Raw genomic sequence first — 24816 nt, forward strand, 5'->3', positions numbered from 1 at the left:
AAATATGAAATGGTGATTCACATAATCTGTGCTCGAATTAGCTGTTGCTAGCCCATGCAGTCATATTAAGTGTGATCGCTAGATTCTGTTTTTCACTAATTCCTAAGAGAAAAGCTATGATTTTACTGAACTTGAATTATGTTTTAAATTTATGTAAATATCCAAAATTTCCCTGTAGCTTTATTTTCATTGATCATTATATAGTGAAGAAACACTGATTGAATCTGGTGTTTAAAAGCTATATTCAAGAAGAACATATAAATATGTTCTTCTGGGGCACTTCAACAAATAAAATATTTCTTTTGTAGATTGTCCTGAAGCTGTTTGTATTTTAATGTTAATTCCACTTCTCCAAGAAGGGCTGCCTAGTCATATACTTTTGAGGTGACTTCAACTGAACCTTCCCATTTTAATTAGTAAAATAAAGGAAAGCCAATGACTGGGCGGGGCAAGGGAGGTGGAGAGGGCTGAGAGGTCTGAGGAGGTCAGAGGACAGAGGGTGGAGGTTTTGGTAACATGGGGGTCACCAAGGACCAGCTAAACCAAGGTGATATTGATTAACATTAGATAGCTGTAAACATGAAGGATTTTACAGGTCTAATATCTCATATATAAGGGCAGTTTGTATCTTTGTCTATCTGATGCAATTTTGTTGAGTAGAGGGTTTATGGATTAATAGTTGAATATATAAACCTGTATGAAAAGCTATCTGGCTGTAGAGTTGTGTTTGTGTGAGATTTTGGGGTAGATAAACACCCCGGGTCAGAGGCAGAGAGCAGGTAGTAGAAAACCAACAGGGAAGGGAGTTGAGTAGACAAGTTGGGCCCTGGTGGTGGGTCAGACTGGGTGACAGAGGTGTGTGTGGCTCCGAACTAAAACTGGGCCTGATGAGTAAGACCTCTGGGCCAATAAAGAGATAAGTATTTTTTATTTATTTTTAATATTTATTGCAACAACTTTGCGGAACTAATTCTTTTCTGCTGTTTAATTTTCCATAGACTTACTTATTTTTACTTTATGTGTATGAGTGCTCTGCCTGCATTTATCTCTGTGTGCCATATGAATGCCCAACCCTGCAAAGGCCCGAAGAGGACACTGGGTGCCCTGGAATGAAGTTTCAGACCATTGCTAGTCACTGTATGGTTACTGGGAATCAATCCTGGGCCCTCTAGCAGAACAACCCGTGTTCTTAGGCTCTGAGCCATTTCCCTAGGCCTATACATTATTCATATCTTAAGAAAACTTTTATCTCAAAATTCTAGGAGTAAAATTTAGAAGCCCAATGCTATTAAGATTTTTGTTAAATTAATATAAATTTCAGAAAATATTTATATAATTGTGATTAACACATAAAAATCTTCTTAGTCCACATTTTAAAAAATTAGGACATTCTAACCAATGTCTTCTGTCTCCCAAAAGATTTCCTAAAGAGCCTCTCTTGCTCTTTGTTTCATAACTCTGTCTCAGCATATCAATTTTGAAAGTTAATGCCTTCACTTTAATTCACTACCAAATGGAATCATGTGCCCCGTGACACATACACACACATATTGGTGCAATCGTTAACCATTCATCTGTTGAGCCGAGTGGTGGCGGTGAACACCTGCAAGCCAAGCCCTTGGAAAGTGAGACTGTGAAGTTCAGGGTCACGCTCGGCTATATAGCAAAGCTGGCCCGTACAGCAAAGGACCTGTCTTAACAGAGGAGCTCATGCTCAGACTTTCCAATGGAAAGGTGGGAGACAGACAGTGGATGAAATGACAAACCCACAACTCTATGACCAGACTTGTAGGGCTGGTAAGAAGGTAAGCTTGCCTGCCACTGAGACTGACAATGTGAGTTCAGTCCCCTGGGTCCACACGGTAGAATAGAAATGTTTGCCAGCACATTGTCCTTCAATTTCCACATGCACACCCATGCACACCCATACACACCCAAGCACACAAGAACAAATGTAAACTTTTAAAATAAACTTCACAGAAACGAAATACAAAAACATGTAAGTTTCAAATTTTCACACGAGAAGCAATAAATCTGCTTTACTTGTACAGATGCTGTACTCGTATCAGCAGATGGGAAGATGGCACCCTTTTGAGTATTCTCAAAAGTACTGGTCAATGGCTTGAGTTTTTGTTTTTGTTTTTTCCTTTTTAATAGACTAGGAAGGAAATTAAAGATATTCTAATTCTCTATTCTAATGCACATGGTGATTTGCACCTGGAACCCAGCACTCAGGAGGCTGAGGCAGAAGTGTTGCTGTGAATATGAGGCTTGACCAGAGCTTCACCAGTGATCTAAAGCAGATTTCACACAGCTGCTTGGTGAAGTCACCCCTGGAATCCAGCCATAGTTATAATGGGAAAGCAGCTAGCTGGGTAAAAGGCTCTGCACTGAGAAACTTCCAGAATCTCTGGCTTGTGGGTTTTTTATTTAAGCCACTGAGATGCTCATGCAAATGTAAATAGATTAATATGTGTGAGTGCTAATGAATTCCTTAATGAGAGAACACTCTAGAATTCCCCAGAAGTGCATTTGGAAACCCCGGTAGAAGAGTATCAGGGGAAAAAAACAGACAGACAGACAGACAGACAGACAAACTGAACTTCCCACTGCCTCTTTAGCCCTTAGTGGCTCTCTGCAAGTGATTGTAGAGATGTAAGACAGACTTAGGTTTGGGTTTGTCTTGGGCACTCTGATGAGGTGCAGCTAACCAAAGCAGTAATTCTAAATTACCACCCAAAGGCTGAGTATAAGAGAGAGATAACGTTAGTGACCACTACTCCAAACCTTTACCCCAAGTTCTCTGATCCATCACCCCAAACCCCAATAGCAATATTATAAATAATGATCTTGTTAAAAAAATAAGTTAGAAAATATGTTCAAGGTCAAATAGCTGTTCAGATACAGAAAATATTCCAAATACGAGTTATCGGTTCTGACATTATAAGTAAAATTTAAGAATCATATAGGCAATAAAAATTGAGTCTTTGCTGGGTCGGGCTCCTCTCCCCCCACCTTCTTTGCTTAACTTGAAGTGATAGGTTCATTGCTTCAATGTTTCACAAGTGATTTTGATGGATTTCTTTTTTCTTTTAATTACTGATTTATCTATTGACTTGGAGGACAGCAAGGCACTCGAGTAGAGGTCAGAGGACAACTTCTCCTTCTACCTTGTGGTCTGAAGGCTAATCTCAGATCCTCAAGTTTGGAAACAAGTGCCCTTATCCATTGAGCCATCTTGCTGGTACCTTAATAGGTTTTATTCAGAAACAAGATGCCTTAGGCACAGAAATTTTCTTATCTCTAAAGCCAAGGCAATGATTTTAAAACATTAAAAACGTGTCAGCATCAGGTACCAGCAAGCCTGCCACTTACATAATTACTGAGGCAAGCCTTAGATATATAATACCAAATGATTTTAACTATAAAAAACAAAATTCATCTTTTTTTTTGGCTTCAGATAAAATTAACCACTTGGTACACATAGATGATACTTTAGGACACCAGCCTATGACTAAAAATTGTCTTTTTATTTAATAATAAAAATTCCTTTCAATGACTATTTTGGCAATTCATCTGCTCACTAATAGTAAAAAAAATACAAGATTATAACTAACTCCCTTATTTATTTATTCATTTATTTATTGCAGTCAAAAGAGCTTTGTCCCAATGTAAATGTCATCAGCTTAGAATCCCACCCACCCAAGAGGGACGCGACTGATCCAGTAAGGAAAAAAAAGGGGGGGAGTACCATTGGTAAACTTTGTATGTAGAAGGTGAAGGTGTTTAGTTGAAACAGTCAACAGTAAATTAAATGTGTTGCACATACATGACATGTTAACAAATACCTTAAGGTCCCAAGCAGAGTGAATTCAACTGAACATCATCAAGTGGGCAATCAGTCAACACTTTTGGCCCTCCAAACTGGTAATTACATATGGTTAAATCCAGTATTTATTTCAGCTTCTTTCTCTGACTGGAATATACTTCAACAATTCCACTGTCCCCCTGAAGTCTTTTGCTTATGTAGTTCTTAAAAATGGAAACATAACAAAATAAAACAGCATCCCATGGGACCATATTGAATATGCCCATCTATGATGTATTGTCTTCTGGTCAATAACTGTAAATAAAAGTCTATTTATTATTTGAAAGTCAGTTTCAGTTAATTTAACACAGACACAATGAGGCCTGTGTATCAGGTCTTAAGTCCCACACCACTGAAACAAACAACTAGATTCACTAACCATAATTAAAGAAAAGATTTAAGAGACTGAAAAAGCCAAAGGGCAGAGGCGTGTGGCCATAGGGGCGCTAAGTCTCTTATATCTACCAAGCCTACAGTTTTTTCTTTCTCTAAATTTGTTACAGAGACTTTGTCTCTGGCTTGGGAATTTGCCTGCAAAGTTTCTGCCCAAAGCAAGACATTCACAGCCAACTTGTTAACTCCCAATAAAACAGCCCCACAAGTGAGGAGTACCAGCCGGCGCTGTGATATCAGATGACTGGTTTTCTTAGGTGTATTTTCCACTTATTATCAGCTTCCTTTCCCCATCACATTACCGTCTATAGAACATAGGCATCCACTATAAAGCAACTGGGATATGAATGCCTCTGTTTCCTTGGCAATGGAAGCTCACAGGTCCTGTTAAGCTCCCTGGAAAAAGTGAGCACTGTCCACTTTACTGCCCCACAGCCCCACGCTCTGGTGACACAACTGCCCTGGCTCCAAGCAGTTTGATATCATCAATCATCTCAAATGTCCCCTAAATGTAGATGAAAACTGCTTAAATCTAATGATGTCTACATTCTTGCTTTTCAATCTAGGCTACAATTTTAAAAGTAAATTCAGCACATGATACAAAACAAAACAAAACAAAAAAAACAAAAAAAAAAAAAAAAAAAAAAAAGCCACACTTGGAGAATTAATATTTAGAGTCTGCCTCAGTCATTCAGCACCCCATGCAGGTAAAATTCTTTAATTCAACCTATCGTGAAAAATTCATTAAATCACTCCAGATCTGTTCTTTTCGAAACACCAGTCTCCCTGACTGTATGAATCATAAATGTTATAAGCCATTACTTTTGGAAAAATAGTAAACTAGCTGTAAAAAAAAAAAAAAAAAAAAAAAAAAAAAACCTTCAAACTTTGTGTGAACAATTCCCAATTTATAGTTAGTAAAGTTGCAATTATTCTTTTCAAAAGAATTGACAATTATTAACTCTTTAGTTCAATAAGTAATTAATAGGAGAGGATTATTTTAATAGAGTATTAGCTTCCTCAGGATATTAGCTATATGAGTTAAATAAACAAAATTTCTGTCTTTCTTTTTGTCACTAAACTGAGAGATTAAAATAAGAGATAAGACTGGATACAATATAACACTGGCCAAGATAAAACTACACATGTGAATTCAAGTAAGTTTATCTGCATTCAATTCCACCTGTTAATATGAAGTCCTTATAACATACAACACCTCGTGATCAATAGACTGAGAGGCGCACAGGAGGTGTGCCCATCACCTGCTCCTTGTCAGCAATGTTTTTACAAAGGTCCTAGAAGAAGGTTAAGTCAAAATCTAGGACCTATACTCCAGATAACTCTAGATTAGTGGTTCTCAATGTAGGTTAGGACTGCTTCGGGGGTTGCATATCAGATACTTAAATTAAGATTCATAACAGTACCAAAATTACAGTTGTGACACACGAGGTGACAACAAAAACAATTTTGCTATTGGGGATCATCACAACAAGAAGAACTGTGTTAAAGGGTCACAACATTAAGGAAGGTTTCCTTTAGGGATTCAGATAAAGTCAAGCTCATGCAAAAGGCAGGTGAAGGTCACCATCAGTGAGCAAGTAGCAAGCTAGAGAACCATCTCCCATGAGGCAATGCGACTTCAGCATTGGGATCTCACAGAGCACTTACAGGTAAGAGCTTCCAGCAAGCAAGGAGCTCAAGTGCATCTCCATCTTCGACCTTGTGAATCCCCTGAGGAATCACCTGGTCAGGCAGCAATCGTGTGCCCTTGATCAAGAAACCAAAGCAGATCTCTGAGTCTCACATGCTGGTTTCCCCTACACCCACACCAGCTCTCAAAGGAGCTAGGCATTTCCTGGTTTGGATACAAAAAAAAAAAAAAAAAAAAAAAAAAACCTCTGACTGAACATCTTTCTAGACTGTTGCTCCACACCACCAGGACTGTATTTGTTTCTGATTATCTGACTTTGTTTCTGAGCAGGACAAATGGAATCTGATACTAAGAAAACTCTCAAACAGGATAGCAATAGAGACTCCTGAACCTTAATGAGACCTGCTTCCCTGCACACTCTTAGCCATGAACTCTCAGTTCAACTTTCCGCCACCCCCCCATTCTTCACCACTAAGGACAGCACCCATTTCTTGTGTCCTCCCTGAGTCCCAACTCTAACTACTGACTCATAGGCATAAACCCCAACCCAACGTCACCATAGCATCTCATTCTCTGCTCTCCTCCAACACAGGCACCTACCTCCTGGCCTTTCCCCCAGCTCATATGACCACACAGCTCTTTCAAGGGAAATTATCACCTCCCTGAGCATTGAGTCCCACCTCTTAAAGTCTCAGTTCTCCTTCAGTCAATATCTGCCACCTACATTACCTTGTTACACTCCCTCTTCTTGGGCGCACAGCATCCTTGTCTCCCACAGCTGGGAAGTAACTCCCTGCACATCAATGCTGCCTCCCACTAGCCTCTCCTTCTGCCATCCTGCTGACACTTCAGTCTTCCCTCCATTTCCTTAACTCTTACCTATTCACAGCTACCTCGTCCTTTTCTTCTTCTGCGCGGCTGTGCAACAGAGTCTCACATTTTTGTCAGCAATTACTGTGACCCTCGGTCTCCATGAGGCTGAAGGTAAGTCCTTACTGCTAAAGGCACTTCAGACACAAAACCCAGAGGACCTGAGCTACAAGTGACCTGAAAGTCATCTCCCTGAGACCTAGCCTTCATGGTACTAGACGGTGACATGTAAGCTTCCCAGGGAGGGGAACAACCAATAGTCCTACCCAACTGTGATGCCAAAGAACCGTAACAGTGACCAACCTGGTGACCAACCCGGCACATTAACCCCGGGTGCAGCACTGCCACAGATATCTCAGTGGCACCCAACAGCCCTCTAATTAGAGTTACAACCCGCTCAACAAGCAAGAAATCATGCCTGCTCCTCTAACAGTTATGTTACTAAAAACAATTACTTATAGTTCTTTAAACACCCATGAATAAATACATCCAGGCCAAAAGTAAGCTTAGCTAAAATGAGCCTCAAGAGATCCAAGGAAAGAATTAGCTTTTGTGGGCCAAGCACCCGGAACACCCCTTACACACCATTTTTCTGCTTTTGGACACTATCAGTATCGGACTGGCAGGGAGCCGCGGTGACTGAGACACGGCATCAGCAATGACCACAGCAAAAGTGCACAAGGCTCTTCAAGAAGCCTGAAGACCAGCAAGATGGAAACAACTGGTTGTATAAGCGATGCTTCTAGTCCCCGAGTCCAATATTTACATAAAATTCAAAGGAGTTGATGTTGGCATTGCTTTCAAAAAGGGATAATATAGGCTTCCTTGCAAGGTGCCTTCATTTGGACTGGAAGGTGAGAGCAAATTCCTTTTGTCACTCAGAAGAATCAAGTTGACAAAACCAAGTTCCTTTCACCTCATCAGAGACAAACAGCAGTAGAGGCAGGAGGACAGGGAGTTGATTAAAGGCATTGTCCTGACCACCGATACCACAGTGGTGAAGCAAGGGGCGCCTTAGAGAACCAGGTCAGGAGACACTGATTTCTCTATTCAACTCTGAGGCACCACTCTGTAAATGACACAATCATTTTTGGGTACAAGAGGTGCTTTAAATGTGGTAACATTATATCATTTCGGCTATAATGATCATAATTACTTATTTCTTTTAATCACAACCCACTTAACCACTTTAGTCCAGAGGACTAGTTCAAGGAGTTTAATTTTCATTCAACATCTAATCTTTGTGTTTACTGAAACCCTTCACGTGCTTTGTTTACTATCTGCTTGCTGGCCTGGACGTTTGATCTTGCAAAAGTAGATTAGACAGGGTCAGATAAAATACTGATTACTAGGATCAACCAGACTCAAGGAAGTAACACTGATTTTAAAAATCCTCTTTTCTCCCAGCTTTGTAATATTTTTCTAAATAGACTAAATAAACAAATAAAATTAAGAAAACTAGCAATCAGAGTGTTTTGAGCAGCGACTGAGGGAAATTATGTGGATGACTTTCAGCTCGAACCAAAATGTAGGGTTTGGTCTGGTCCATTCCTTCTAGTGGGATTATTCTATGACATAAATAATTTTGTGATAGCCACCAGTATTTGCATGAACTTTGAATGACCTCTCATTTCTTGAGACATATTAGATACTTAAGATGAATGCCAGTAAAGATAATTCACTTGAGCCTTTAGTAAAAATATTTTAGATATGATGCTATTTGAAGTTATTAATCAAGGATCCATTCGAAACCAATGTGAGTGCCTTAGTCAGCCCATTTCCTCAGGATCCCTATGTGCCCTGCATATGTGTGAGGTCCTGTCACTGCACTGCAAGTACAAACGCCACTTGGCTTCATAACAGGCATGGGGTAAGTTCATATCTGGAGTTCTTACGAAAGCCAGTTGGATTAAAAGCTATTTTATTTTTTACAGAACAACTATAAAGATGGTGTCCATGGAGTAAATCCCCAAGCCTTGAAAATGATTATACAGGAACCGGAACACGTCTAAGTGCCTATGGGTCATCTCTCTGCCTGTGCTACCCTAACACCCAATCGCTGAGTGGCTGTTTGCTTTCCTTTTGGATAAAGTACAACATGTTCCTTACTCGGAGGAGTCGAGTGCTCTTGAAAATCTAGTCTGGACAGGGTAAGCTGAACGGCAAATTTTAAAAGAGGTACAGTCCAACCTAACATGCCACCCACCGCCCTACCTTCTTTAGGAGCGGAAAGTCCTGGGACAAGGTTCACGGTAGGACATTGAAGCCAGAGCATACAAACTGTTTCCCCATTGCTCCCTAAAGTAATGGTAATGTTAACTCAAATATGTCCCTGTCAGCCTTGATTGTCTTTGAAATTGAAGCAAAAAGGTAAACAGAGCAAGGTCTTCTGTGATCGCTGGGGAAAATAAAGTCAACAAGCTCAGCCAAACCAATTTAGGACTTTGTAAAGAGTAAGTGTAAATAGTTTAGATACAGCAACAACAAATTCAAAAAATGCACATTGAAATGTTTACTTCAAAAGTTAGACAATTCCATTTGTCTACAGTTTTTACATCTGTTTTTAATGAGATCAAATTATTGATTGTACCTTTTTCTCATATTTATTTAAGCACTGACTATAGAATTTGCCATCTGATCTTTCTCTTTTTTTATCTTTCCAGTAGACTCTTATTTTCGCCAGGTTTGAATCTTATTTTGCTTTGATCTTTAGAGTATATAATTATTTTACTGTTTATTTATTTCTATGAGAATAGGAAAAAAAAGAACTGACCTGGGAGATCTAGATGTGGCAATTTGTAACAGAATCACATAGCTTATGTTTAGGAAATCATGGTTTTGATTAAGAAGCAACCATTTAGCTCCCACTGTTTTATTAAAACAGACATTAGCAGATAATAGGAACCATATTTAAGGATGGAGCCTGCGTTTTGTTGAGGACATCAGTAGGCTTGCTGCAAATTTCCCTCTGCAGCTAACATGCGCCATGGTAAATGCATGCTGGTGCCTCCATGAGATGACAGGGAGGTACATGCCTCTCGGACTTCTGCTTTCTCAGGGAGAAGCCAAAAGTACCAGTTCCCTCTGGCTGCTCTGGACTCCCGGATTTGAACAGCATTACTTCTGTACATTTTGAAAAGGACTGATCACCAGCAAACGTTAGAAACCAAACCATGATGCTTCCATGGGACATGGTTCTAGATAGGAACCTCCTGCAATACAATACCCATCCGTAGTAAGAAGCCTCTATCAAATGAAAAGAAGCAGCTAGAGTCAACACTTCTGTTTCCTGAGGGTAGGAAGTTAATAAAACACACTCTTGGTGTTGGTTTTCTCAACACCATTATACCTGCCACGCATTCTCTGTTGTTCCTCCCACGCCCTGGGCTGATGAATCAACACCACTTGACTGTTTGACGGCAGCTTGTGTTTACTTCACACAAACCTTAACCTTCCCTTTTTTCTTCCCACTGGTCCACACAGAGATACACATACACTTTCCAGCAGCAATGACTCCCTCTTTGAATATGTGTACACAGTGTCTGACAGCCTCTTCAGGTGTAGATCCTTGACCTACTGAATGAAGTCAAGGCCTTAATCTGCTTTTATGGCACTTCAAGATTTAACTGTGCATTTACTATCTTCAAAAAAGCAGCTGAAAGAATCGAATCTTTGAAAGAGCAGACAACATGCACACACACGAACGCACACACACACACACACACACACACACACACACACACACAGGTTGTGACTTCACTAAACTAGAGTTCCCAGGCTTCCAGAAGCTGGAGTAATTATAGTCCAACTTACACAAGAACACATTCTTCCTTTTACTTACAATGGCAGGTAAATGCCACCAGCAAATGACCTTGAAGCTGCATGATTCTTCCGAATTTTATTTTAGTCAAAGATGGTATGTGCAAGCATTTTAACAATCCAGTTTTAAAAAGAAAAACATAGATAACACCTAGAGAAAAGAAAGCCTTCTGGGCCACACAATCACACCATGGAATGAGTTATTCATCTTCTCTTACATGGGACTGAGTATTAATATTTAAAAACAAATACCCTAATAGAATGACAAGGGCTCAAAGAATTTGAGAATATTCTGTAACGACATTGATTTTAATTGCGTTTGCAGTATACTTCTGGAGAGCTCAACATTGTTACTTCCCTTTAAGTCATATATTTAGCATAAAATGTTCTCCCTTTTTCTTAATCTAAATTGTGTGGCCAATGCATCCAAAAGCTCATTCGCTCAAGGGCAATCCTGTAAACAAGCTCTCAGATGCTCAATAGCCAGAAGTATTGCTTTGATACGTGTCCTGTCTCCCCTGAGAAAGCCTGCAGGTAATAAAACACAATTCACCCTTCATCTTTATCTACCCAGCAGGTCATCACATGGCCCTCGAATGGGGGCAGGGAGCAAGACTGTGAACACCACCAGAGTCAATCCTGCAAAGTATAGACTGGAGCGGCTCTCAAACATCAGTGCTGGAAAAATTACCCCAAATCTCCCCAAAGACTAGTGACATATGCCTGAATCAGACAGAATAAAAGGACTTTTGTGTTAACATGTTTGTAAAGATAAAACAATGCTAATATATTTAAAGGGTTAGATGATCTAAATAGCATTTTATTTGTTATGTAAAAGAGCTGTGTTTTTAAGGCTACAGATAATTTCATATGTGACATATAACTTCTGGCCATACTACTACTAGTTAGTAGTACTAGTAGTATAGTAGTAGTAGTATATCTTAACTACTAGTTATTCAGGAGTAATTCTGTGTCAAGATTATCTTCTTTAGTCTTCACAGCTACTAAAGGATCTAGACAAATGGCTCTTCATCTGTGGGTTGACCAGATATCCTGTGTACCAGGTATTTACATTATGATTCATAACAGTAGCAAAAGTTCAGCTATAAGGAAGTAAGGAAAATAATCTTATGGTTGGGAACCATGAGGAACTGTGTTAAAGGGTGGGAGCATTAGGAAGGTTCAGAACCACTGAGCTAGATACTTTCATTTCTAATTTTTATATAAGTCTAATTTTTAGATATTGAATCTTGGTGAAATTAAATAACTTGACCAAGTTCATGTAATTAGTAAGTTGAAGACCGGACCTGAGTTCAAACATGGCAGACCATAGACACCTGGTGAGTACACTACACAGGGTTTGTCTGTTTCTAACCAAGGCTTTCCCAGTACTCCAGCACTCATTCCAACTTGTTAATCAGTAGTCAAATCCTACGCGTTATGTAACATGGAATAAAACTTTTAAATTTTCATCCTAATAGATTTTGGCCTGTACTGGGAATCACTGGAGAAAACCACACAGTTGATAAGTTATGCTAAGATTGATTTTGTGGTCCTAATACTTATTTTAAACCCTTCCTAACTTAAGGGTTGAATTTTATGATAGAAATATTAAGAACCTTACCTTCAAAAATACTTATGTGTGTATATACATGTACACACACACACACACACACAATTAGCAAAGAACTAATAACTCATTACCTGAGAATCTATACACAGTTTTAAAAACAAAAAATCCGAGATTACCTTTTATCTTCTTATACTTTTTGTACCATCTCCCAAACTCCTGGCACTTGGTTGCTGACACATTGGCATAGTATGTGCTATTTACAATTGATGAGATCATACTCTGAAAAGAAGGGAAAGATGAATTAGTTCTCATACACACGAAGATTATCATCCTACAGGCCAGAGAGGCACACTGCACAGAGCCCATACAGGTTTCCTTTGTCTTTTAAAACTTAAAGCTATGAGTCCTCTGAAAAAGAGCTGATTTAGTAACAGAACGGGGAGACCAGAGTTCACTATTTCTTAAGTATACTTGTGTAATAATGATGCTTTCTAAATAAAGGCCAATCCTAGAGTGCTGTCAAAGATGGAGGTGGGGCACACAGACTATATGCAGAAGAAGGAACGGCCAGGCTGCTGAGCCAGAGCACAAGGTGACATCAGATGTTCCAGCACCAGCAATCCAGATAATGCTTTTCAGATGTCTCTGTTCCTCTTCCAACTGCAACAAGCTTACACAGCCAAGAATCTGAGAACATCCGTGCTACACACTGCAGAACAACGTTTAGGGAAATAAGTTAAATTAATATAATTTATAGAAACGTGTGATTATCACTTGTGTGAAAATTCACCAAATGAGAAACTTAACAGTGCTATTTTCGATCAGGGGAAAACCAAACCTAACACTTCTACTGTGTTTCAACCAAAAAAAAAAAAAAAAAAAAAAAAAAAAAAAATTGAAGCTAAAACTTTCTGAGGCTTGTACTCGACCATTGCAGTGCTTCCTCCCCTCTGGCCTCAGATCTGTTTGTTCTTGGGGTTAGACAAAAAGCAACGGGGGCACAGGCTGATCCAGCCCTGGGAATTTCACACTGTAACTGCACATCTTGACTTAGATGTCCTACAGAGAGATACTTCCTGACTCTGGTATGTCTGAGTCAAAACGCTGGACAGATGCCCAATCATACCTGAACCGCCTGTGACATATTACATGTCTGTTTCAAATGAACATTTGATTTCTATAAATGTTGTGTAACAGCAAGTGGGCATGAACACTCAAGCACATAAGGCATAAGGTTTGAGACTGTGCCTATAAATAAGTCTTACCTGCCTCAAAAAAAAAAAAAAAAAAAAAAAAAAAAAAAAGTCATTCCAGACATGGACGAGCTCAGGAAAGCTTAGAGCTTCTAATGACATTTCTATTACTCAACATAGATCAAGAGGATGACAAGGACACAGCAGGGGACTTCGACCCCCAGCAGACAGATTCACATTGAAAACTTCAGACTTGATTCTTTGTTTCATCACTAGGCACAGGTGGAGGAAGGAGTAAGTCCTTAATTCAGTTCACAGAAACCTCTGGCCTTTTCCACAGGGCAGATGGCTAGCCTCTCCCTCTGACTTAAGACAGTAGAGAGAGCTTGGTGCTTTCTGGGTCTGAACACAACACTGAGAATGCAAAAACCCACTGGCACCCAAGTGTCTCCTAAGACTTTCGACACCTTTGCCCCCAGCCCTTAGAGGATCTGCCTCGGCAAGAACTGCTTCAGAACCAAATAAAACTGTGCATCAGCAGGTTGCACTAGCTCCCTCTCTGGTCTGAGGTGCATTTGATCTTCCTAGATAGTGGGACCTTGAGGAAAGTGACAAGCTGCCATCTCCGGTCCTTCTTTCATCCTTTTCTTCGTGTCTCACATAGTTCTGATGTGGGATGTCTGAGTCACTGAAATTTAACACATGAAGGGACAGGGATGGAATTCTGAAATGCCAAACTCAAATGTCAATAATAGAAACTCTAACATGGAAGCTACCTAATAAAAGCTGCCTGCCACAGCCACACTGGGGTGTGAACTCGCACACATGCTCCCTGTCTCTTCAGCTTGCGTTGAATGTTGTCTTCTGGGAAGGCGCAGGAGACACAGCCACGACAGAAGTCAAAGTCAGACTTCCTTTAGAAAGCTAGTCTAGAAAGCATCCGAGGACTTTCTACAGCTGTTCTTTAACTCCTCAAGGTCCAGAAGAAGGTGATGCTGCAACCCACATTACTCTGATCCCAGACAATCCCTATCTCCCTCCCTCTCCAGCTACTCTCTGGACCCTCCTCCAGCTGCCAATGTGCGCGCTGCACAAGGCCTTCGTGAGCCTCTGTGGGAAGGCAGGGAGGTATCCTTAATCACCAAGGCCCAAATTTCATGTATCTGCTTTATAAAGGAGGAGGCTGGGCACCTGCCTCAGTCAAACTCTCTTCCTCAGATTATTACACATGAGTATCTCCACTGCTTCAGATCACAGAATAGATTTCAATTATGAACTAAACAAAGTAAGTGGGTAGCAAAAGCAGACACTCCTTAGGTAATGACAACTTTTAACTATGACAAAGACGTGATCGAGCTTGTGATATCATTATTCATATAACTCTCTGCACAGAGTTCACTCATTAGTTGTTACATCATGACAAAATAAAAGCCCAGGCATCTTTTGGGAATGATGTACAGCAAAGGTCATGGTGCATGGAACTAACCCATTTTTAACATGAGGCTCCACCAAGCATCCACTAAACTTAAAGGAGACAAGCGTATTCTCCTGCCTTGAGCCTGAATCATGAGATCCTGGAACGTAGTGCAAGATCTTACGGTGGGTCATACCACCAGTATATTAGAAATCAATTCCACACTTAGCTAGTGATGTGCAAATCTGGGAGGAGCTAACACAGATCCAGCACATGCAACTTCAAAGAAAATCAGCATTTGCAGAGGTCCCGAGACAGAGGATGTGCATGTACCGCACACTAAGCCCACTCCAAAGCCACTTTAAGCACTTTACTATCACAGACTTGGGAGATGTCTCCTCAGCACCTACCACCATCTCCCTTCTTGTGGTACTGGGGATCCAACTAGAAGCTTCCCATGTCGAGCACTCGGTCTACCGCCAAGCTACCGCTGTTGCCACAGCCTGTCAGTGACAACTTACACCAAGTGACACAGTGAAAGCAGAGCAGGATGGATATTGATTAAAATCCTTCCCACCTTCCACTCTGACACTACTGTATATATCTTTCTTCTTGCTGTTTCTGACACACAAGGATGTGCTGTGGAAATATTAGAACTGAGAAACACCAGTGTCCCAGTGACATGACACGGTAACAAAACGTGTCATTGCTATGTCTTTTCAGGCACACTCTGGTAAACTAATCTACCACATTGCCAGTCATAAAAAAAAAATACAGCACACACAACTATATATTGATAAGCAATACCTGACAATGGTCAAAAACATCCCTGGTATTGATTTATGTAAATACTGCATTGTTCCTTCTTCCTTTTTGGCGTATGTTCTCCTACATCGGAAAGCCGTCCGCCATGCTGCCTCAGTGGCTCCTCTGTACTTCTCTCCTGCCCTACAGAAGGCCGCTCGACTGATCTCCCCATCTACATTTCTGCATGCACCCCCTGTACCTTCACATGACGCTGATGGGATGTCTCATTTCTCCAGACAAAGGCTCCATCAGTAAGGGACACATGACCAGCTACACTCATTTTTAACTAGATTGCCATGTCTAAAAATAAGTTTGCCTTTAGATTCTTGAGATAGATTTTAAACTTACTTTCTTCTTAACTAGCCGGGGCGACAGATGTCGCACCTGATTATAAGTTTGGTTTGATTCCCAAACTGAGGGCTTAGAGACTGAAAATGAGAAAGCTCATTGACCAAAGTTAGTTACACTGGGAAGTGCTGTGCAGAAACTCCGCTGCCCGCCTGCGTGAGCTCACACACATGTGCCACCTCCCGCACACAAACTCCACTTTACTTTTAGATTTTTAACGGCATTTGTATTTCTTTCTTTAGCTTGTATGGAGGCACACTCAGCGGTTTGGAATGTGGAGGACAACTCCTGGAATCCGGCTCTTCCCTTCCATGGTGTGGGTCCCAGGTTCTAACTCAGGCCTTCAAGACTTGGTGGCAGGCACCTTTACCACTGAATCCTCTGAAGCTGACTAATGGAAAGAGGAAAATGTCCCCTACTACCACCATCATAATGCTTCAGCTGTTTGCAGACAAGATAAGAAACAAGGAGACAGAAAACAATAAAAAAGAATAATTGGGGGAGGGGTGTCGGTGCACATATATAATCCCAATATAACAAACAGGGATAAATGAGACTATGGGTGGAGGCTGGTGGCTGTCACACAGCAAGTCTGAGGACAGCCCGACATACATGATCTTTGTTTACAGTAAAGAAGAGCTGGTACAGTGGTGTGCGCCCATGGTCTAGCACTTAGAACTCAGAAGCGTAAGGCCTGCACGTTTAAGGATAGTCTGATGTTTATGAAGCAAATCCCAAGCCAGCCAAGGCTACAAGTGAGACTTTGTCTCCCAAACAAAAAGCGATGACTTCTAGTTCCTCATGAGTCAGTCAAAGGATTTACAACTCCAGAAAGGGAAGGAACCTAAAGGCTGAAGCTGATATGAGGCTGGTGTGTGATACCCATCCTTAATCCCAAAGCTCATGTTCCAGGGCAGCCAGGGATCTCGGCTGGAAACAAAGGCAGAGTAACAGCAGGAAACGAGCCAAGGCCCACACTTCTCACTCCTGTCAGATCTGTGTGAAAAGCCACGTGATGCTGAGAGCTGGGGAGATGCAGATACACAATACATCTGCTATGGAAAAGAATCTGAGAGGTGGTGACTGACAGCGGTACACTAGTGGGAACACCCCAGGGGAAGAGGGCCGTCTCCTGCTTCTCCCTGTGCTCTGCAAACGTCAGCGGCGGGCAGTGGGTGACAGCGTGTACTCTGTGCTCACTTTGGCCTTTTCCAACTGCTCTGTGGTGTGCTAGGGAACACGCTGCACACAAGACTGTATGACACTAGGAAAGGGGAAGATTGTTTTAGAGGCATTAGTTTGTCAGGTGAAACTCATGCAGTGTCATTGGTGGCCTCCTACTGACTTCTCCCGGCCCCACTTGTGTGAGGATGGGAAGTACACAGATTCATCAAAAGGAGAGGCTAGACAGCCCCACTTGTGTGAGGATGGGAAGTACACAGATTCATCAAAAGGAGAGGCTAGCAATACCGACAAGAGAGAAGAATGGAGCATTGTCACTCAGGGGTTACAGACAGAAGGTACAGAGAAATGGGTGGTGGGAACTCGACGTCACCAATGGGCACAGTACTACTCACCTGCAGACTTTAAAGGGTTAAAAGACTAGCCTTCTTTCGGATATGAACCACAAAACTCCAGGCTTCTCTCAAGACTGGTGCAAGGCTGGTGCAAGGCTTTGGCTGCCTGTCCTCCCTTTCCTCCCTTCCACTTTACAGTTAACAAGGCTGGCTGTGACTCGCCCTCTTGACCCTCCTGACAGCCGAGCTAAGAGTGAGCAAGCTCTGCTGGGGGAAATGGTCAAACCTCTCAAAAGCCAGCCGGGAGTAAATGAGATACATGATGCTGTATTTGTGAGACATTCAGGCTGCTTTGTAGATCTGGTGACTCACAGAGGCATCGGGGGACAAGAGTGACTATCCGGGTTTATGCATGCTTTGAGAGGTGAAATAAAAAAAGAGATAAAGACAGGCAACAACAACCTATCCTTCCCTAGCATCTGGCCAGACAGAACAGCCAAATCATGACTTCCCTTTAATCATAGTCTGCAACTGTTGCCTTTTTATGGACCTCTCCACATTTCTCTTCTGTTTTCAGGGTTTCTCTTTTTAAATTATAGGCCACCGTGATGCTCAAGAAAACATATACTATCCACTGAAACCTTTATGTAACGGCCACAGTCTTGCAAGAAAACCAAATATGACTTAGCTTTGGTTCCTTCCCTGGGGCGCTTCAGTCCTCTTATTTTCATGGCCTCTTTTAGTCTATGCTCACACAAAAGTGAGTTGTCATTGTTTCTAATGGCGCATTTCTGTGTGGTAACTTTATTTTAAAACAAAACAAAAAAAAAAAACTTCTACAAACATATTATATATTATATATAATATATACGTTTGTGGAAGGATTTTTAATAGTGTGTATATATACATATTATATATAATATTTATATATTATGTATAAATATAGCAAAGATCAATCTCTAACAATGAAACGAGGCAAAGGTTTGCCTATAGATCAAGATGTATGGTTGAGCACAGCAAATCCATCCTGCCATGAAGTGAGTAACCACGGGAATGTGGACTTTGGAACTAGAGGTCTGGCACAAGGCCTCAACAGGGCACTTAACCAGCAGAAGAAGTTTCAACATGAAAAAAACTTTAAGTGACTCCCTCTGTCTTGAAGACCTATTTACACAATGGGAAAGTTGGTGGCTGTGCTTTGAAAGTGTCTCACACATTCTCACTGGTTTCAAGCCACGAGAAAGCTCTCCTGGAAATGACGACTTGCACTGTGAGACCAGGGTTCCAGTGGTCCACCATAGCTGCAGAAAGGACACAGAGGACACCCTCCCAGAGACACTGACCTGGGAGAGAGGGCATTCTTTGGCTAATGTGCTCTGGTTCATTTCTTTGAGCAGTTCCTTTAAGGCATTGCGGACGGTGGCGTGGTTCCATTGCTCCGCAGGCAAGTCTTCCAACTTTGAACAACTGCAAAACAGACGAAGAGTGAGTGACATGTGGCCCTCAGCAATGGTCCTGGCTGCCCAGTATATAGGCTCTCTGGCTCCTGGGTCCTTCCTTGGTGACGTAGCACCGTGGTGATGGTCTTTCCTGGCAAAGACTCATTATGGGTCTTCCATCAAAGTCCTTCAAAAGTGTGAAGACTCACCTTTCCCAGAAAAAAACTGGACAGGCTTCTTTCCCAGTCCCAAAATCACTTCTGAGAAAGACCCTGGAGGATTGCTAGAAAGGGACAGGGGTGCTCAGTACAAAGTCTCCCAAAGGAGAACAGTTTTTGAAAACCTGACACTAAAGGACAACATTGCTCAAGACACAACTTGCGGACACCTTACAATAAAAAGGCTACAGAGAACCCCTAGATGTTGGGAGGTACACAGCATTTCTGATCCCCCAGAGGCCATAGGCTTTCACTGACTGACCACCAAAAAAAGAAAGCCATCTCTAAACAAATCGGCCCCTTCAGCAGACAAACCAAAGGACAGCAGAGGAATCTGATGCTTCAGACACGATGCTTAAGCTCCTGAGAAAGCCGAGAGAAGCCAAGGGACTGTGGAGAGCCTCCGCCTGCCCTGAAGACTTCTAATGATTTACCAGGCAGCCCTGGCTGACCGACCAGTTCACTGCCTCTGAAAACCGCATGAAACGGCTGGAATGTGGACTATCATGATACCTAGTGAGGCATCCCAGCTCCCCTCCCCCCCATGTCACCCGCTGTCTAGAAATTAATGGAGACCAGCTGATGTCTCCAGTGAACGGGAGATCTATGCAGCACCCGGAGAGGAAGTGGAGACAGCCTTTGAGAAATCCCCACCTTTGTAATTGGATCTTCAGCGTCACAACGTGATAGACGTCTTGCAGCATGTCGGCTACAGTGGCATCAGGGGCGTCTGTCACATAACTAAGGGGGAGAGGGTTCCACCTCCCCAGCTTGATTATTCCTGCACAGGGAAGAAAAACACAATAAACATACAGCTGCCATTTATTAAACCCTTTCAGTTTGTCCAGTGTCAAGGAGGTCACTCAATCGTCAACACAGAGCGCCCACTCTGAGAGTTTACAACCCGGAGCAAGGAGGCATTTCTTTCTGGCTGACAACCGGGTTAGTGAACTACGCAAGGGAGATAAGGAATAGAAAGGATGGGGTTTAATCGTGGACAATTGGTTCTTTTCTGTTTTCCTGGCTCTTAAATTACTTAGAAAACCATACGGATATTTCCTTTCCCCAAAGTCTTGTTTCACAGTCTAACTTAAGACTGATTCTAAATATATAGGGCTGCTGATTTCACAGACAAAAAAAAAAAAAAAAAAAAAAAAAAAAAAGAAAGAAAAGAAAAGAAAAAAAAAAGAAGCAAGCTTCATGTAAACATGAGACTTGATTTTGAGTTGAGTTGAACAAGAGCTGCTGCGTGGGCTCCCCACAGTCACACTGTGAATGGGGTCTGAGTCCTAGGGGCGTGGGCTCCCCACAGTCACACTGTGAATGGGGTCTGAGTCCTAGGGCACAGCACTTGGTGCACCCTGAACAGAGTCCCCTGGCTTTCTGTTTGCAGATGTCACCTAAGGGGCCTTCAGCTGCCTCTCTGTTTTTATTCCTGACTTCTTTTCAGAACCTTTTCCCCTGTGGGTTTTTCCTGGTGTCTGTGGTAAGTCCAGACAAACTCCTGGGCTAGCTTAGGCTGCGAAGAGCAGCAACTCTGGAAGAAAGCTCAATTACGGGGAGGTTTATGGGATAACCAGGCAGTTTGAAGTGAAATGCTAACTTATTTATTCCTTCTATGGGCCCCTCTGGTCTGGAGCACAGGGCACACAGAAATTTGATAAAAAAAAAATAAAATAAAATAAAGAAACTCACTTCACAAATGACACTGGGTAACAAAACTTTTATTCCACGCTATGAAAAATCTGATGGTCCCCATGGGATGTCAGAAACTGTCACATATAAAAATGTTATGTTTTAGAAATAAAAGAAAAATAACATTTTTTATTTTTTCCTTTCGACAATACAGGTGAGCCTAAGTACACTGTTCTCTCAAAATACATATATTTTTACCACTGCCGAGAGAGAACACCTGTGTACCCCACGGCACTTTTTAAAGATTCACCAGATGACTCCAGAGCAGTGGGGCAAAATTCAGAGAGTAGGAGAGGAACTTCCCGGCGAGGGCATGTCCTGTCCCAAATGAGATAAATGAGCACGCACTGCCTGACATAATGCTTGAAAACAGGGAAGAAACAGAACAAAAATATTAAAATGATGCACTGTTTCAGTATTAAGTCTTAACAATCTGCTACCGAATATGCTGCAGGATAAATAGCGCCTGGACTCAGCTGCAGCGAAGCAGCCCGGCCTCACTCACGGCGCCGTATGTCTCCAGTTCTGGCTCCTTGAGTCAGCGTTCCCCTGCCAAGAAAAGCTGGGTTTTTTTTCTTTCTTTTTTGTGGGGGATAGTTTCCCTAACATTCCCTCTCATGACAATGAAAAGTGCACAGCACGCAGCTCGGAGTAGACACGAAATGAGCATCCAGGGCCTCTGGATAGCCACCCTGGAGCAGGGGTCTGCTTCCTTCCCTCCTTTTATCGTTTCTGGCATTTGACACATGAAAAAAAAAAAAAAAAAGATACTGCAGAACAACTCTAACCTATTACCTTTCTAAGAAAAAAATCACCGTGCAATCTTCACTTCCTTTAGAAAAGTTATTATCACGGCCACCCACAAGTTAAACAGAAACTGACCATATCATAGATGCACATTTTATATTCGAAGAAGAGCAAGAAGGAGAAAGCGGGTGTCGGTGCCTGTGTTCTCGGACTGACGCAGAGGGGAGTCTGCCAGATATTTTGGTTACCGTGACCATGAAGGTAATCTGAAGAAAATGGAGCCTGCAAACTTCCAGAGACAGTTCTCTGGGACATCCTTCCTGCCCTGTGTCTGTGCTTCATTCCTTTTTCTTTCTTTCTTTCTTTTAAGGAACATTACACAGTGCAGCCAGCCACAACCAAATATAACTGTGTGATTTCGCTTATATCAAATCTAAGAGCAGCAAGACTAACCTATGGGAACAGAAACGAGACAAGCAGGCAAGAGAATTCACCGGGAGGGGCTTGCTTGCTTGGGCTACTGGCTGCACTAGTATGAAAATTTGTCAAAATGCATCAAACCAGCTCCCTATGTCTGCCATGCAAGTATCAGAACCTGGGTTCGGATCCTCTGCACTCACAAAGGCTGAGCATGGCAGTGTGCATCTATAAAATTAGTGCCAGAGACAAAGGCAGGCAGAGCCCGGAGCCTGTGGACCTTCAGCCTAGCCCTTCAGTGAGCTCCAGGTTCAGTGAGAAGCACTGTCTTAGAAAATAAGGTGACAGCATGAAAGGAGACACTCAATGTCTAACGTGCACACATATACACACATACCCATGTGTACTCAGAACACATATGTACATCACACACACACAGAGATACACACACCCACACACACACAAGCTGGTTATGGTAGCCCATGCCTGTAAGCAACCCTGAGTTTCATAATGAGACCCTATTTAAAAAATATATAATAAAAACACATAAAAGTTAACTCAGTAAGTAAAAAATAAACCACAATTTCCCTCAAAGGAAGAGGTGTGTCAGAAGTAATAGAGTGAGGACAGCAATCTCCATTAAGGTAAACTACCTTCCCAACTCAATGATCCAGAATGAGACTTCTTTAGGCTGTAACTAGACTGGCAGGTGCCTCACAGCACTGAAAAGCTCCACCAGAGCATCTGCCCCAAACTGGTCTCTACAGCTTCTAGGGAGCAGAGGGGACATGCTGTTCTCTCTGGCCAGGGGGTCAGCGCCTGCTTTTCCTTCTCTCCACTGTCAAGAGGTCACAGTGTACACTCGGCTGTCAACCTGGGGCAGAATAGCTACAGGGGCCTCTCCAGTGTGCCATCCCTCCAAGCAGGGTTGCCTGCCTAATGCATTAATCCGCTCTGGAAAATATTCTTTGGAACAGTCTCCTTCCCTGATTAAAAAAAAAAAAAAAAAGACAAAAATATTACTTAGAATAGCAGTCAAATGTTAATTAAAGAAATCAGACTGGGAAGCACTATACCACAGCAAGTATGAATGAGTGTGGGCTTCCAAGGAAACTGCCTCGGATCGTCACTGGTTCCCACCGTTTTCCAACCATGTGACTCTAGCAAGTTACTTAATGTCTCTGTTCCTCAATCTGCTCATCCATGAAATGGAATTGGAAAAAGAGAGCTCGGTTAAAGCAAATACGTATGCTACATGTACAAAGCTTGGTCTTCGAGATGTGAGAGAAGTGTGTGCACCTCAGTGACTCTGCTGCAGGAAGTTGGGGGTGAGTTTGTGCAAACTGTGACTAGGGGCCAGCTGTTTTCTTTCTCTGCCCCCAGCTTTCCTGTCTGTAAAGTGGAGATGATAACTACGCTCAGTTTGCGTTACTGTGAGGCTTTCCACGAATAGTTATTGCTGCATAACAAATGCTCCTCGAAAACCAAGGGCAAACATCTTTGCAAAGCTCTGAGTGAGGTCACAGCAGCATCTTAGCAAAGCTATATAGGAGATGAATCTCTCTTGGAAGAGTTCCGATGAATAGAGGGAACTACCCTAGGGAGAGAGGAAAAGAAGCTGCAAAAATTCAGGCAGGAGTGGTTAATTGCAATGTTGGCAGACTCATTCCAGCCTTTAAGGTGGAGCCACCAAACCCTACAGAGGAAAGAAAGAAAGAAAGAAAGAAAGAAAGAAAGAAAGGAAGGAAGGAAGGAAGGAAGGAAGGAAGGAAGGAAGAAAGAAAGAAAGAAAGAAAGAAAGAAAGAAAGAAAGAAAGAAAGAAAGAAAGGAAGGAAGGAAGGAAGGAAGGAAGGAAGTGAGGAAAAAGGGAAGGGAGGGGAGGAGGAGAGGAGAGGAAAGGAGAGGAGAGGAGAGGAGAGGAGAAAAGAGAAGAGAAGAGAAGAGAAGAGAAGAGAAGAGAAGAGAAGAGAAGAGAAAAAAGAAAAGGATTTGTCATAGGCCCACTAGGGATATTTCCTGACTCACAGCATTAAGAAAATCTCAATAACTCCAGTGTAACCAGCAGTATACAGATGTTATTTCTAAATCCACAATCTTTCTAACTCCAGGAGGTAAAAAGGGAAAAGGCATTACTAAGGTCAGATTTTTTTTTTTTTTTTTTTTGACACAGGTGGGCAAAGCACATGGTGGATGACGATCCACTTTCCTGCTCTGAATGAACAGCACTCTCACTTCGTGTAGACCACTGATCCCCAAGAGTCACTTCTAGAATCACGCACATTTCAGATCCCAGCCTGGGACTGGTTAAACTGGTGATCGTTTCTCTGCACAGCTGCACAGAGAGAATCTGCACTTGGCTTGTGAGTCTCATCTCAATACCCCTTCGTGCTACTTTAGGGCACCAAGGCTTCTTATCATCCTGGTTTGTTATTCTTTTTGCTTTTTCTGTTTCTTTGTCTACCTTTGAGCCAGGGTCTGACTATATGCAGCCCAGGCTTGCTCAAACTCATAATCCTCCGGCTTCATCCTCATGAGTACTGAGTACGAATGACCTACCACATCTAACATCCAGTGCTTTCCAGAGTCATTCGTTCATCTGTAGGGAGCTATTGTTGTGCATGAAAGTGAGCTAAAGATTAGGAGAAAGTGGCTTAAAAAAAATCAGTGAATGACAGCCAGGACTAGGAACTGAGCTGCCTTGTGTAAGGTTTGGACTACTAGGCCCCCTACTCAGCTCTGCTGCTGTAAGTGTGAGCCCTCAAGCTGAAAACAAGTCCCTCAAGCAGGGCAATTTGGTCTTCAGTCATATGTTAATCCACGCATTGACATTTATTCTGATGGAAAGT

The 24816-nt window shown here is 42.1% G+C and overlaps 1 protein-coding gene across 2 annotated transcripts in view; it reads right to left on the reverse strand.

The window, feature by feature from the left end:
• Positions 1 to 24816, reverse strand: part of SATB2 (SATB homeobox 2) — a gene marked incomplete at both ends in the record, with an annotated part of 162954 nt that overhangs the window by 74058 nt on the left and 64080 nt on the right. For both annotated transcript variants that reach the window (XM_080933035.1, XM_080933034.1), the window contains 3 exons: positions 12351 to 12453; positions 18797 to 18920; positions 19765 to 19891. In XM_080933035.1, coding sequence (XP_080789161.1) covers positions 12351 to 12453; positions 18797 to 18920; positions 19765 to 19891 — 354 coding nt within the window. The remainder of the gene's footprint in view (positions 1 to 12350; positions 12454 to 18796; positions 18921 to 19764; positions 19892 to 24816) is intronic.

The sequence above is a fragment of the Micromys minutus genome (assembly GCF_963924665.1).
Source record: "Micromys minutus genome assembly, chromosome: 19".
Classification (NCBI taxonomy): domain Eukaryota; kingdom Metazoa; phylum Chordata; class Mammalia; order Rodentia; family Muridae; genus Micromys; species Micromys minutus.